Here is a 12531-nt window from a genome sequence, read left to right on the forward strand (position 1 = left end):
GCAGGAACGAAAAAAAATGGATAGCAAAATCTAGAAAAGTTTATAATTTTCTGAAACATAAAATGCATTTAAAATTTATATATCTAGTTCCTGCCATCCCTTAAAACTGTTGCAGGTGTATACATTTTTTTAGGTTAGTCTGTACTCAGAGTAAAATTTGGGGTGTAAATACGTCCATTTTAGCCAAAAGGTTATGATGAACCTTACGTTAGAGATCGTTAGAACACAGGAGTTTGGAATTTCGAGAGAAGCTCTACTGTGATAATCGACTTTATATTTTTACCCCCTTATTGATAGGATTTCAAACTCCTGTTGTTAGACATTTACAAGAAGTTCAGGTCACAGTAACGGACTTTTGTTAATTTAAAGGTAAATTAATAGATCAGCTCTAGTGTGAGATGATTTCCAAATGTTTTCAAATATCAATGCTATGTACATATACATATAAGTTTAACAATGTTTTAATAACCAAAACCATGCCAGGAAGTTAATGATTGGACCTATTGTCATGATTTTATTTTTATTTTCTCTTTCATCCTTTTTTCAAATTTTTTAAACATGGCCAGAAATTTTTAACATGCATGTATTTAAGAATTGATGTATTTACACTTGTATGCAAATTTGTCCGCCATTACATAAAATCACACAGGTTCCCGTAAACTTTGATATCATTATTCAAAACATTTGATGTTACAACTAAAATGTGATTGTTGCATGACGTGAAAAGGTTATTCGGAGGTGATATAAGGTCATTTGGAGGCAATATACAGCTAAATACCAAGAGTGTAAACAGGTTTATTGAATGCTTCTATTTGGTAATTCATTGGGGTGTAAAAGTGTTGACAGTCCTAAGCACTTCATTCTAAAAATGTGCGCACGGTCAACACTGTTACAACCCTATGAAGTTACAAAAAGAAGCATTCAATAATATAATTACATTTTTTAGCTATAATCATGAAAACACGAATTTTATAATAGTTTTATTTAATTCACCTAGCACTTTATTGTGAGACCACATGTTATCCTGAACGAAAAGTTTTATTGAGTAATGCAATTGCTTAAGGAATAACATGTGATGTGCAGTTAGCCAATTAGAGTAAAGTATTATAATGAAACATACATCTATTAACGTAATTATTAAATGTTAAAAGACTCCTTGAATCAATGTTACCTTGACATCATTTTTTAAAAAAAGTCTTTGTTTGCAACTTTTACCATGTACATCATATTAACATGAAGATATGTATATAATATTTTTTTCATTTCAGGTCAAAAATTAAATAAAATGTCTACCATTAACTTAAAATATCATCCAGATATTGAATCTGCTTATGCTGCAATTAGAAAGTATGAACTGGAGACCACTTCTAAGTACATATTATACTACAGAGAAGCTGGTTTCAATCAGAAAGGTAACTGTTTTGTCCCCTGCCACACAATGGCAGGAAATATATTTAATATTTTTAAAGCTTTTTTTTTCATCCTGCTAAATACAACAATACTCATATATAGACCTTAACTTATTTGTAAAGTTCACAGCAGTAAGAAACATTGAGTTATGGCAGAGTTATCTTCTTTCCTTTCATCAAGTTCATACAACAGGCTTGTTCTTATTGTTTTTGTAAATCCATTTAACAACAGAAAAAAGATATTGTGTTAAATTCTTTGATCATTACAAGTAAATTATAATTTTGATATATATATATACTTAACAGATAAATCATATTATTAAAGGAGGGATATTTGCAAAAAATACCATTCGAGAGAATGTTAATTTTCACGAGTCGTAAGGCGAGGGAAATTCATTCTCAAGACTAGTAGTTAACGTTAAAAAACACATTGATGATCGTGACATTACAAACGTCCAGTCAGATAGTGTATTTTTTGGCAAACAACACGGCATAGAGGGTAAAAAAGGCTTATCCTTTTTGCTTATACCTAGGCGGCGTTAAAAAATGAAAAATTTTCTTTTGATAACAGTAAATTGGTGAAAAATACACTGGCTATCAACCAATCAAAACCAAGGATTCTTAGATAAGGTGTAATTAAGTCCAAAATTATATACCGGTAAAGTGCGCTGGCAATATTGCATGTGCTTACAGGTTCAGTTTCTCTTGTAGACTTGGATAATTTGGACAAGAAAAAAATTTGGTGGGATAACCATATCCCCTTTGATGGTATTCCGTATTGCCTTTTGGGGTCTGAAGTGTGGGACTGTCATCACGGGCCAGACAGACATGTGAATGATAAAAAGAAACTTGTTGCCAAAAAGGTATTTCAAAATTTTCTTTTTAGCAATAAAAATAAGAAATTTATTTATTAACTTGAAAGACATTGTACATTTTACAGATTGATGTGTTAAATACAAACTAAATATATATGTACTTTTAATGTCTTTAATAGTTAATATATTTTAACAGTTTTGATTAGAATTAGTTTAATTTATAATACTCCTATCTCTTACATAGGTTTGGTAGATTCAAGGAAGTACATTGTGCAACCTTTGTACACTGGGTCCTATAAACAAGGTGATAGGTTGTGCTGCTGGAATAGGTCACCTTTTTCAGCTTGGAAATATTTGAATAGGGCGGTAAAACTATCAGAAATATTATTCAATAAAGTTCCCACAACTGCGTCAGTAATCTTTCTTGGTCAGTGTTTTATCAACCAATTTTCTCACATTTGACACTTTGTTATTCCACTTTTACATAACATTACATAGAAACCCAAATAATATTGGAAAAGAGATATAGGAAGATGTGTTCAAGTTGTGAGTGCCAATGAGACAACTCTCCATCCAAATAACAATTTATAAAAAAGTAAACCATTATAGGTCAATGTACGACCTTCAACATGGAGCCTTGGCTCACACTGAACAACAAGCTAAACAGGACCCAAAAATTACTAGTGTGAAACTATTCAAACGGAAAAACCAACGGTCTAATCTCTATAAAAAATGAGAAACAACAAGAAACATGTATATATTACATAAACAAATGACAACAACTGTACATCAGATTCCTGACTTAGGACAGGTGCAAACATTTGCAGTGGGAATTAAAAGTTTTAATGGATCCAAACCTTCTCCCTTTTTGTCGAGCCTTCGATTTTTGTCGAAAAAGAGAGACTAAGCGATCCTACATTCTGTCGGCGGCGGCAGCCACAAATATTCACTCTGTGGTTAAAGTTTTTGAAATTTTAAAAACTTTCTTAAACTATACTGGATTACTTCCAAACGTGGACAGAAGCTTGTTTATGATCACAAGATAGTATCCAGAAATTAATTTTGTAAAAATAAATTCCATTTTTTCCGTATTTTACTTATAAATGGACTTAGTTTTTCTGCGGGTAAAAAATTACATTCACTCTGTGGTTAAAGTTTTTAAAATTTCCATTACTTTCTTAAACTATCCTGGGTTTGTACCAAACATGGACAGAAGCTTGTTTATGATCATAAGAAAATATACAGAAGTAAATTTTGTAAAAAAATTAATCCATTTTTTCAATATTTTACTATTAAATGGACTTAGATTTTCTGCCAAGAAACAACACATTCACTCTGTGGTTAAATTTAAAAAAAAATAATAACTTTCTTATACTACTTTTAATTTGTACCAAAGTTAGATAGAAGCTTGTTTATGATCAAAGCTAGTATTGAGATGGAAATTTTGTTAATATTTTGTACATGTGTATGTGTATTTTACTTATAAATGGATTTAGTTTTTTTTTCCAGTTAACATTACATACAGGCTGCAGTTAAAGTTTTTAAACATTTATTAGATTCCTAAACTATCCTGGATTTTTACCAAACTTGGTCAGAAGCTTCTTACAATCAAAAGATAGTATCAAGAATGATATTTTTATTTTTTTTCCCTCATTTTTGTTGAGCCTGTGTTTTTCAGCAAAAGTAGGCGAGACACTGGGTTCCACGGAACCCTTACAAATTATGCTGAAACAATAGCATAACATCACAACATAGAAAAACACATGATAAAATATCAATTGGCAGACTTAGTTAGGAATCTGATGTACAGTAGTTGTCGTTTGTTTATGTAATATATACGTGTTTCTCGTTTCTCGTTTTGTTTATATAGATTAGACCGTTGGTTTTCCCGTTTGAATGGTTTTACACTAGTAATTTTGGGGCCCTTTATAGCTTGTTGTTCGGTGTGAGCCAAGGCTCCGTGTTGAAGGCCGCACTTTAACCTATAATGGTTTAATTTTTAAATTGTTATTTGGATGGAGAGTTGTCTCATTGGCACTCACACCACATCTTCCTATATCTATTAACTCAATCAAAAAACATAAATTAATACATAATAGGTATACATTTTTGAAATTTAAATTTTATGAAAAGGGTGGGGTAACAGAAACCCAATGACACCCCCTTTCAATTAAGTATTGAAGTATGTGCATCTTAAAAAAAATGTACATTTAGTTTTATCATTTAAATTTAAATCAGTACCCTGAGATAACCTTTTAATACTAAGGAGTCAATGAATTAAATTTAGTATTTTATAAGTTGTTATATGTGAAACACCTATAATTAATTGTGATACATACAATTGAGAATGGAAATGGGGAATGTGTCAAAGAGACAAAAACCTGACCATAGAGCAGACAACAGCTGAAGGCCACCAATGGGTCTTCAATGTAGGGAAAAACTCCAGCACCTGGAGGTTTCCTTCAGCTGGCCCTTAACAAATATGTATACTAGTTAAGTGATAATATAGATGATACATGCATGGATGTTGTATGTGCATTTTTTCCATTTTTTTTACAGGATGAGATGGAAGAAGAACATCCATACACCAAAAATTCAAAGAAAAGGTTTTTAGTTCAGAGTACCAAGAAGATGGACTGCAAGTCACAGATCACTCTTAAAGCTGTTGTTAAGTTTCCTGACTTTAAGGTAAACTATTCTTTTTCTTTCTTAAAGTAACTATATTCCTTAAATGGAAGATACCTAAAATGTTACCAGGAAATGGTTGTTTATGTTGCTTAAAATTGTTATAACACTCAATTCATGGTATCCTGATGAACATGGAAAATTATAGTACGAGCATGCATTTTGTACTTAAGACACATATTCTTTTTATGCCCTTAGGCACCTACAATAGTAGAGAGTCATTATTTTTTCTGGTCTGTGTTTGTGCGTCCGTCTGTCCCGCTTCAGGTTAAAGTTTTTGGTCGAGGTAGTTTTTGATGAAGCTTAAGTCCAATCAATTTGAAAACTTAGTACACATGTGCCTTATGGTATGATTATTCTAATTTAAATACCATTTGATTTTTTACCCCATTTCACGGTCTATTGAACATGGAAAATGATAGTTCAAGTGGGGCATCCGTGCACATTCTTGTTATTCATCTTCTTTTCCAATACATAGAATTACAAGTGGGGATATAATTAGTACTACAAGTAGAGTTTACTTTGTAGTAACTTTGAAAAGTACCTGTATAGTAATAATGTCCATTGTCCTATTATGACAAAAAATGTTTATAGTTATTATTCATTTATATGAATATAAAAAACTGATCCAATGTTACAGGTTGATGGCCTTGATAGCACTTACAGGAGAAAAAAATGTGCATCCAACCTTAGAGCAGCCAATTTCAATCATGTAAAGAAAGACGTGAAGATTGTGTTAATTCTTCCTGATGCCAAATCTCATCAGAATCATCTAATTGGTGAAGTAATGCATATATTTATCATCTTAATACAGTGCATACAAATAATGTAAAAATGTTTATAAAGTCATTGTTAATTTAGAAATTAGTGTGTTCATGACAACTTAAAAAAATGTGAAACATAATTAAAGCAATTACCAAAAAAAATATTACAGCTGAAATGATCACTGCAGATTTTAATAACTACAAATTTTGCAATAATTTACAATTAATTTGTGTGAGTTCTTTAATTTCTTTCCTACGATCTGATTTCTTCGGTCATTCTTTTTTTGTCATACGTAGGTTCAGATGTGCAGTTTCATATTTTATTAAACATGTTAAATATTTCATTCTTATAAATGTGAAGAAAAAGATATAGTTCCTCACATTTTTTTATTTAATTATCCAATTGTCAATGAATAAATAAAGAGAGTAACTTATCAAAGAATTCAAATATTGAAAACGTATTCAATAAGTGACCAAAGAACACAATGATTCTTGTATACACCAGGGACAGTCTACAATGTATACTAGTGGGACTAGTCACTTATAACCATGTCTATACAAATTTGCAGACAGAACTGTGCTGTTGCTGATGTCACTTGACTTCATAGCAATTTTTTTATATTTACGAATTTTTCTTCATAACTGTACGTTCAAGTTAAACGAAAAAACATTTTTATCAAAATTTAAACATTTTGTCATTGCAAAATGCTGTTTTTCAAAACATTCCTCAGATAGTTTTATAAAATATAAGATCTTTTGAACTTTGAGGTATTTTGTTAGTGAATTACAAGTGGTGGCCATCTTGTTCGATATGTAAACCCTTCTACACGACTGGAGTGTTCTTCAAAACGATACGTCTCAATCTGATATTTTTTGTCATGGTAAATGGATATTAATCAGATTTTATATTAACAAATATGTACTGTGAAATAAGCAAATAGCTAGTAGGTTCCTATATCAGAGATACGAAACCAAGTGTTTTGTTCAGTGGTATCGAAAGAAATGAGTCCCGTTAGTATAGAAAGTCCCTGAATACACATAAAATCAATAGGTTGTAATGTTGCTTATTGAATGTTTTCAATATATGTGAATTCTTCCATTACTTATTAGATATAAATGTTATGACATTCTCCTTTACTGTATACCATTTTATTAGTTGTCCCTATCCATTTCAGTTTTCAGGATACTCCCAACCACTTGATAGCCAAGTGAAAGAACACATCAGGGAATTGGTTTTTGATGGTGTCAGGAAAGTGTCCGAAATGAAGAGGCACCTAAACATCTTTGTTAAGAGAGAACTTTCTTTGGACATGCCTATAACTAACAGAAGATTTCATCCAAATGAGCGAGACATAAGAAATCATATGTATTTAGCCTTAACCAAGACAAGGTAGGATAATAGTCAGTACTATGGTCATGTGTTTGATTTTAAGTTTATCAGTCCACTACCAACATAGGTTGAAGGGGACCTTAGGTTTGCATCTGTCTGTCAGTTATAATCAGTTTTCCACACTTGTTTTCTTCATGATTGAAGACGCTGATTTGATAACTGGTATGTAGTTTTTTAATGTCAAGTTACAGATGTTCAATTTTTTGTTCCAGTGTAATGATTTTGAGTTATGGTACTTGGACTTGGAAAATTCACTCAAATAATTAGTTTCCACACCTTTTTCATCAAGCTTAAAGATTTTGTTATATTCTTTACATCATAACAAGTTATAGCATTGTGTTCCAGTAAAATGAAATTTTAATTAGTAGTGACTTAGAATTGAGCCTCACCGAAAGCTTTTTTTAACATGTTTTTATTAGCTCACCTTGCCTGAAGGGCAGGGCAGCTTTTGGTTTTTATCTTAAATATTATTATAAATAAAGATAAACTGTAAATAGCAATAACGTACAGCAAAATAAGAGCTCCAAATAAGTTCACTTGATCAAAGTGGTCAAGTGACCCCTTAAGGAACTAATGTTCTTTAAATTAAATTTTTAACAATGTTTATAAATTTTTAACAATTTTTACAAAATATTTCCCACTGTCACTTCTGGGCCAATTTCATTATAGATAGAGATAATTGTAAGCAGCAAGATTGTAAAGTAAGATCCACAAACACATCACCAACACCAAAACATAATTCTGTCATGAATTTATCTGTGTCCTTTGTTAAATATGCACAAAGACTGAGATGATCCACACAGGCTCTTTAGAGCCTTTAGTTCTTATCATTTTTTTTTCTTCATTTTTTTCCCTATAAACATGATAAATCATTCCAATATTTTCTATAATATATCATCTGAATATTGTCGATGATATGGTTCAAGAATGAAGTCTTTTGCAAAAGGGGGATACCATTTATAAAAAACAAAACATTTTTTTGGATTGTTTAATGGTATGATGTTGTCATCATCTGCGTTGTCGTTGTCAGACAACCAGATTCTAATAGAGTTTAAAAAGTAAGAAATTTGTATTTATGATTTTTTTTCAGGTTTTCAAAGAATGATCAACAGAATTTACAATGTCTGGTGAGGAAATGGGAGGCTGAATATACATTGGATACTTTTTAGCTCACCTGGCCCGAAGGGCCAAGTGAGCTTTTCTCATCACTTGGCGTCCGTCGTCCGTCGTCGTCCGTCGTCTGTCGTCGTCCGTCGTCGTTAACTTTTACAAAAATCTTCTCCTCTGAAACTACTGGGCCAAATCAAACCAAACTTGGCCACAATCATCATTGGGGTATCTTGTTTAAAAAATGTGTGGCGTGACCCGGTCAACCAACCAAGATGGCCGCCACGGCTAAAAATAGAACATAGGGGTAAAATGCAGTTTTTGGCTTATAACTCAAAAACCAAAGCATTTAGAGCAAATCTGACATGGGGTAAAAATGTTTATCAGGTCAAGATCTATCTGCCCTGAAATTTTCAGATGAATCGGTCAATCGGTTGTTGGGTTGCTGCCCCTGAATTGGTAATTTTGAGGAAATTTTGCTGTTTTTGGTTATTATCTTGAATATTATTATAGATAGAGATAAACTGTAAACAGCAATAATGTTCAGCAAAGTAAGATCTACAAATAAGTCAACATGACCAAAATGGTCAGTTGACCCGTTTAGGAGTTATTGCCCTTTATAGTCAATTTTTAACCATTTTTCATTAATTAAAGTAATCTTTTACAAAAATCTTCTCCTCTGAAACTACTTGGCCAAATTAATCCAAACTTGGCCACAATCATCTTTGGGGTATCTAGTTTAAAAAATGTGTGGCGTGACCTGGTCAACCAACCAAGATGGCTGCCACCGCTAAAAATAGAACATAGGGGTAAAATGCAGTTTTTGGCTTATAACTCAAAAACCAAAGCATTTTGAGGAAATCTGACATGGAATAAAAATGTTTATCAGGTCAAGAACTTTCTGCCCTGAAATTTTCAGATGAATCGGTCAATCGGTTGTTGGGTTGCTGCCCCTAAATTGGTAATTTTGAGGAAATTTTGCTGTTTTTTGTTATTATCTTGAATATTATTATAGATAGAGATAAATTGTAAACAGCAATAATGTTCAGCAAAGTAAGATCTACAAATAAGTCAACATGACCAAAATGGTCAGTTGACCCCTTTAGGAGTTATTGCCCTTTATAGTCAATCTTTAACCATTTTTCATAAATCTAAGTAATCTTTTACAAAATCTCCACTGAAACTACTAGGCAACAATCATCTTTGGGGTATCTAGTTTGAAAAATGTGTCCGATGACCTGGCCATTCAACCAAGATGGCCGCCATGGCTAAAAATAGAACATAGGGGTAAAATGCAGTTTTTTGTTTATAACTATGAAACCAAAGCATCTAGAGCAAATCTGACAAGAAGTTAAATTGTTAATCAAGTCAATATCTATCTGCCCTGAATTTTTCAGATGAATTGGACAACTGGTTGTTAGGTTGCTGCCCTCCAATTGGTAATTTTTAAAGAAATTTTGCCGTTTTTGGTTATCTTGAATACTATTATAGATAGCGATAAACTGTAAACAGCAATAATGTTCAGCAAAGTAAGATCTACAAATAAGTCAACATGACCTAAATGGTCAATTGACCCCTTAAGGAGTTATTGCCCTTTATAGTCAATTTTTAACAATTTTCATTAATTTGGTAAATTTATGTAAATTTTTACCAAATATAGTTCTCTGTTACTAATGGGCAAAGTTCATGATAGATATAATTGTAAGAAGCAAAATCGTTCAGTAAGGTAAGAACTTCAAACACATCACCATCACCAAAATACAATTTTGTCATGAATCCATTTGTGTCCTTTGTTTAATATGCACATAGACCAAGGTGAGCGACACAGGCTCTTTAGAGCCTCTAGTTTTTTAAGACTGGGGTGAGAATTATTAGTTACCTTATGAATATAAGAAATAGGAAAGATTATCAATGCGTTTTTGATGCTTTCTGTCTTTTTACTTTGTTTATAGGAGATTGAAGTTTATGATATTGTAAGTTTTGTTGGGAAGATATCCAAAAATATTTGAGGACACATCCTTTATGTTTGATAGATTTCCTTTATGCTATTAGAATTCCAGTATACAGTAACATATCTTGGTTACCTTAATCCATTTCTCAAATTAAGAGATATAGGAGGGTCTCTAAAGTTCTTCCTTTGACAATAAGTATGCTCTTTGTGAAAAAAATTAGTGTTAGCTTGATGTAAATGAGAGACTGCAATGCCAAGTGGTGTTTCTAATTCTTTCTTTTTCTCTTACAATATGCAGATCAGATGGTAAACAAAAAGAAAAAATTAATGATGATGTTGAGGAAGTTCCCCAGTTTCTTTTTGTTCATCAATCGGAAACACAGAAGAGGCTTCTAAATATTTATGGCCAGGAGATTTGCTTGTTGGATGCAACATATAAAACATCGAGATATGACCTTCCTCTGTTCTTGGTTTGCGTCAATACAAATGTTGGATATAGTGTTGTAGCGTCTTTTATAGTTGCTAATGAGAATCGCTACACCATTCAAGAGGCACTCATTAAATTGAGAGATTGGAATCCCATGTGGAAGCCCAAATATTTCATGTGTGATTTTGATTTGAGAGAAATTTGGGCGCTTGAACAAACATTTGAAGGTAAACTCAGGAAAAATTCATGAAACATTGTAACTGAATTATCAATTTCATGTTTTACAAATTACCTTCAATATCACTACTAACATATTTACTTTAATAAAAAAAAAGATTTTTTTTGCAAAATCAGCATAACTATTCAGAATAAGTGTATTTTATGCAAATTGAAAATATTATACAAACTATTGATCATTTCCTGAATTTATGATTAACTTTTATTTTTGAATATCAATGCATTGCTTAAATTATTAATTTTGTTTCTAGATTATATCCTCTACTTGTTGGTACGTATGATTTGGTAAGTGGGTGGTTGTGCTTTTTAATTGTTGTACTGGCATTTATATCACTATATATTCACATACGTACATACATACATCCTGAACATACATTGTACAAGCTTTTTTTAATCGCACAAGCTTTTGTTTATATCACCTGCTTATTATTTTTCTTTAGATTTATGCTCTTTTCTTTATATCATGAAGAGCACATTTTCATGTCAATACTTCATAATATGGCTGAAAGTTATTATAATGTTGTATACATATACATTGAAGGTAAACTTATAGTTTGGATAAAGAATAATTAGGATAGTGTTATTTTCCCTGATTAATTTATTATTAGTTTTACCATTGTTTCAGTTCTTAAAATTTTTTAAATATTATGAATCAAAAATTCAATTTCCCTTATTGTTTTCCTTAAGAGTATAAATTTCATACATTTTAATACTTATGATTTTCAGTTCCAGTTATCATAAAATGGACACATTATGGAAATCTTTCAGCTTTAATATTGTCATCTTTATACTTTTCTGATTGGTGGCTTACTAGTGTTTCAATATATATGTTATATATATATAAACGAGTCTAAATTGAAAACTACGTTCAAACCTATGACTGCGTTGGATAAAAACCGCAATTTTTATACGTGTGCATGTCAAACAAATTTCGTTGTAGAAGGGTCTATATATAGTCAGGGGCAGATCCAGCCAATTTCAAAAAAGGAGTAAAGAGGGATTTCAACTTTATACTCCCATTCAAATGCATTTATTGTCCTAAAAAAAAGGGTGTCCTACACCAGGACCCTTTGGATCTGCCACTGATATAGTGTACAGTGTTACATTCAGTGTTCTTATTTTAATTGATATTTTAGAGAAATAATTTAGTATAATTACTACTTTATTTCTAATAATTTGATGAACTAACTATCAGAAAGAGAAAACCTGCATTGTTTTTGAAAGTTTATAAATCACATTGAAAAAGTAAAAACTTTTTATATTCTGGCATATATGGTTTTTAAAAACACATATATGAAAATAAAATACAAAATAGATAATTTTACTGCAATTATATGGTTGGTCTACCTTGTTGCATCTTACTTTAAATTCCTTATTACAATTATTAGCTGATATTTCAAAAGAATTTTATTCCTTTTTTAAATAATTTTTTTTTTACACGACATAAAACCATATAGTTAACTCCTTACATTGATTTTATAAAAGTGAATTTATTGTTTATGTCAGTTGCAAATTACAGTATGAATGCATGTTACTTAGTTATCAAGTGTTTAGATGTGTTGATTTATGTAAAAGATTCTTTTGGAGTGTGCCATTGAGCACCTAAATACATAGCCTAATAATATTTTAACTTTGTAATTGAATAGAACGATTTGTATGTTTTAGGTTTAATGGTGTATCTTTGTGACTTCCATAGGGAACAAGCCTGGCACAGATGGCTAAGAGAAATTAAGCATGATTGCATTG

At 31.3% G+C, this 12531-nt stretch overlaps 2 protein-coding genes across 2 annotated transcripts; both read left to right on the forward strand.

The window, feature by feature from the left end:
* The first annotated feature begins 454 nt into the window (after positions 1-454).
* On the forward strand, positions 455-8232 carry LOC134711096 (uncharacterized). The gene is made up of 6 exons (XM_063571534.1): positions 455-1412; positions 2121-2272; positions 4784-4912; positions 5550-5693; positions 6849-7063; positions 8154-8232. The coding sequence occupies exons 1-6, from the start codon at positions 1286-1288 to the stop codon at positions 8230-8232; spliced, it is 846 nt and encodes a 281-aa protein (XP_063427604.1). The 5' UTR covers positions 455-1285.
* Positions 8233-10135: 1903 nt separating this feature from the next.
* Positions 10136-12498, forward strand: LOC134711097 (uncharacterized). The gene is made up of 4 exons (XM_063571535.1): positions 10136-10143; positions 10420-10775; positions 11037-11070; positions 12451-12498. Exons 1-4 carry the CDS (start codon positions 10136-10138, stop codon positions 12470-12472), a joined length of 420 nt encoding a protein of 139 aa, XP_063427605.1. The 3' UTR covers positions 12473-12498.
* Positions 12499-12531: the final 33 nt, after the last annotated feature.

This window comes from Mytilus trossulus, chromosome 3 (genome assembly GCF_036588685.1).
Source record: "Mytilus trossulus isolate FHL-02 chromosome 3, PNRI_Mtr1.1.1.hap1, whole genome shotgun sequence".
Lineage (NCBI taxonomy): Eukaryota > Metazoa > Mollusca > Bivalvia > Mytilida > Mytilidae > Mytilus > Mytilus trossulus.

Excerpts from the sequence above, each read along its gene's own strand:
- LOC134711097 (XM_063571535.1), top strand. Across the intron at positions 10,776-11,036 it reads GCTTGAACAAACATTTGAAG|ATTATATCCTCTACTTGTTG; the intron begins GTAAACTCAGGA and ends TTTTGTTTCTAG. Across the intron at positions 11,071-12,450 it reads TTGTTGGTACGTATGATTTG|GTTTAATGGTGTATCTTTGT; the intron begins GTAAGTGGGTGG and ends TGTATGTTTTAG.
- LOC134711096 (XM_063571534.1), top strand. The coding sequence starts at position 1,286 with ATGTCTACCATTAACTTAAAATATCATCCAGATATTGAATCTGCTTAT. Across the intron at positions 4,913-5,549 it reads TTAAGTTTCCTGACTTTAAG|GTTGATGGCCTTGATAGCAC; the intron begins GTAAACTATTCT and ends CCAATGTTACAG. Across the intron at positions 7,064-8,153 it reads TTAGCCTTAACCAAGACAAG|GTTTTCAAAGAATGATCAAC; the intron begins GTAGGATAATAG and ends ATTTTTTTTCAG.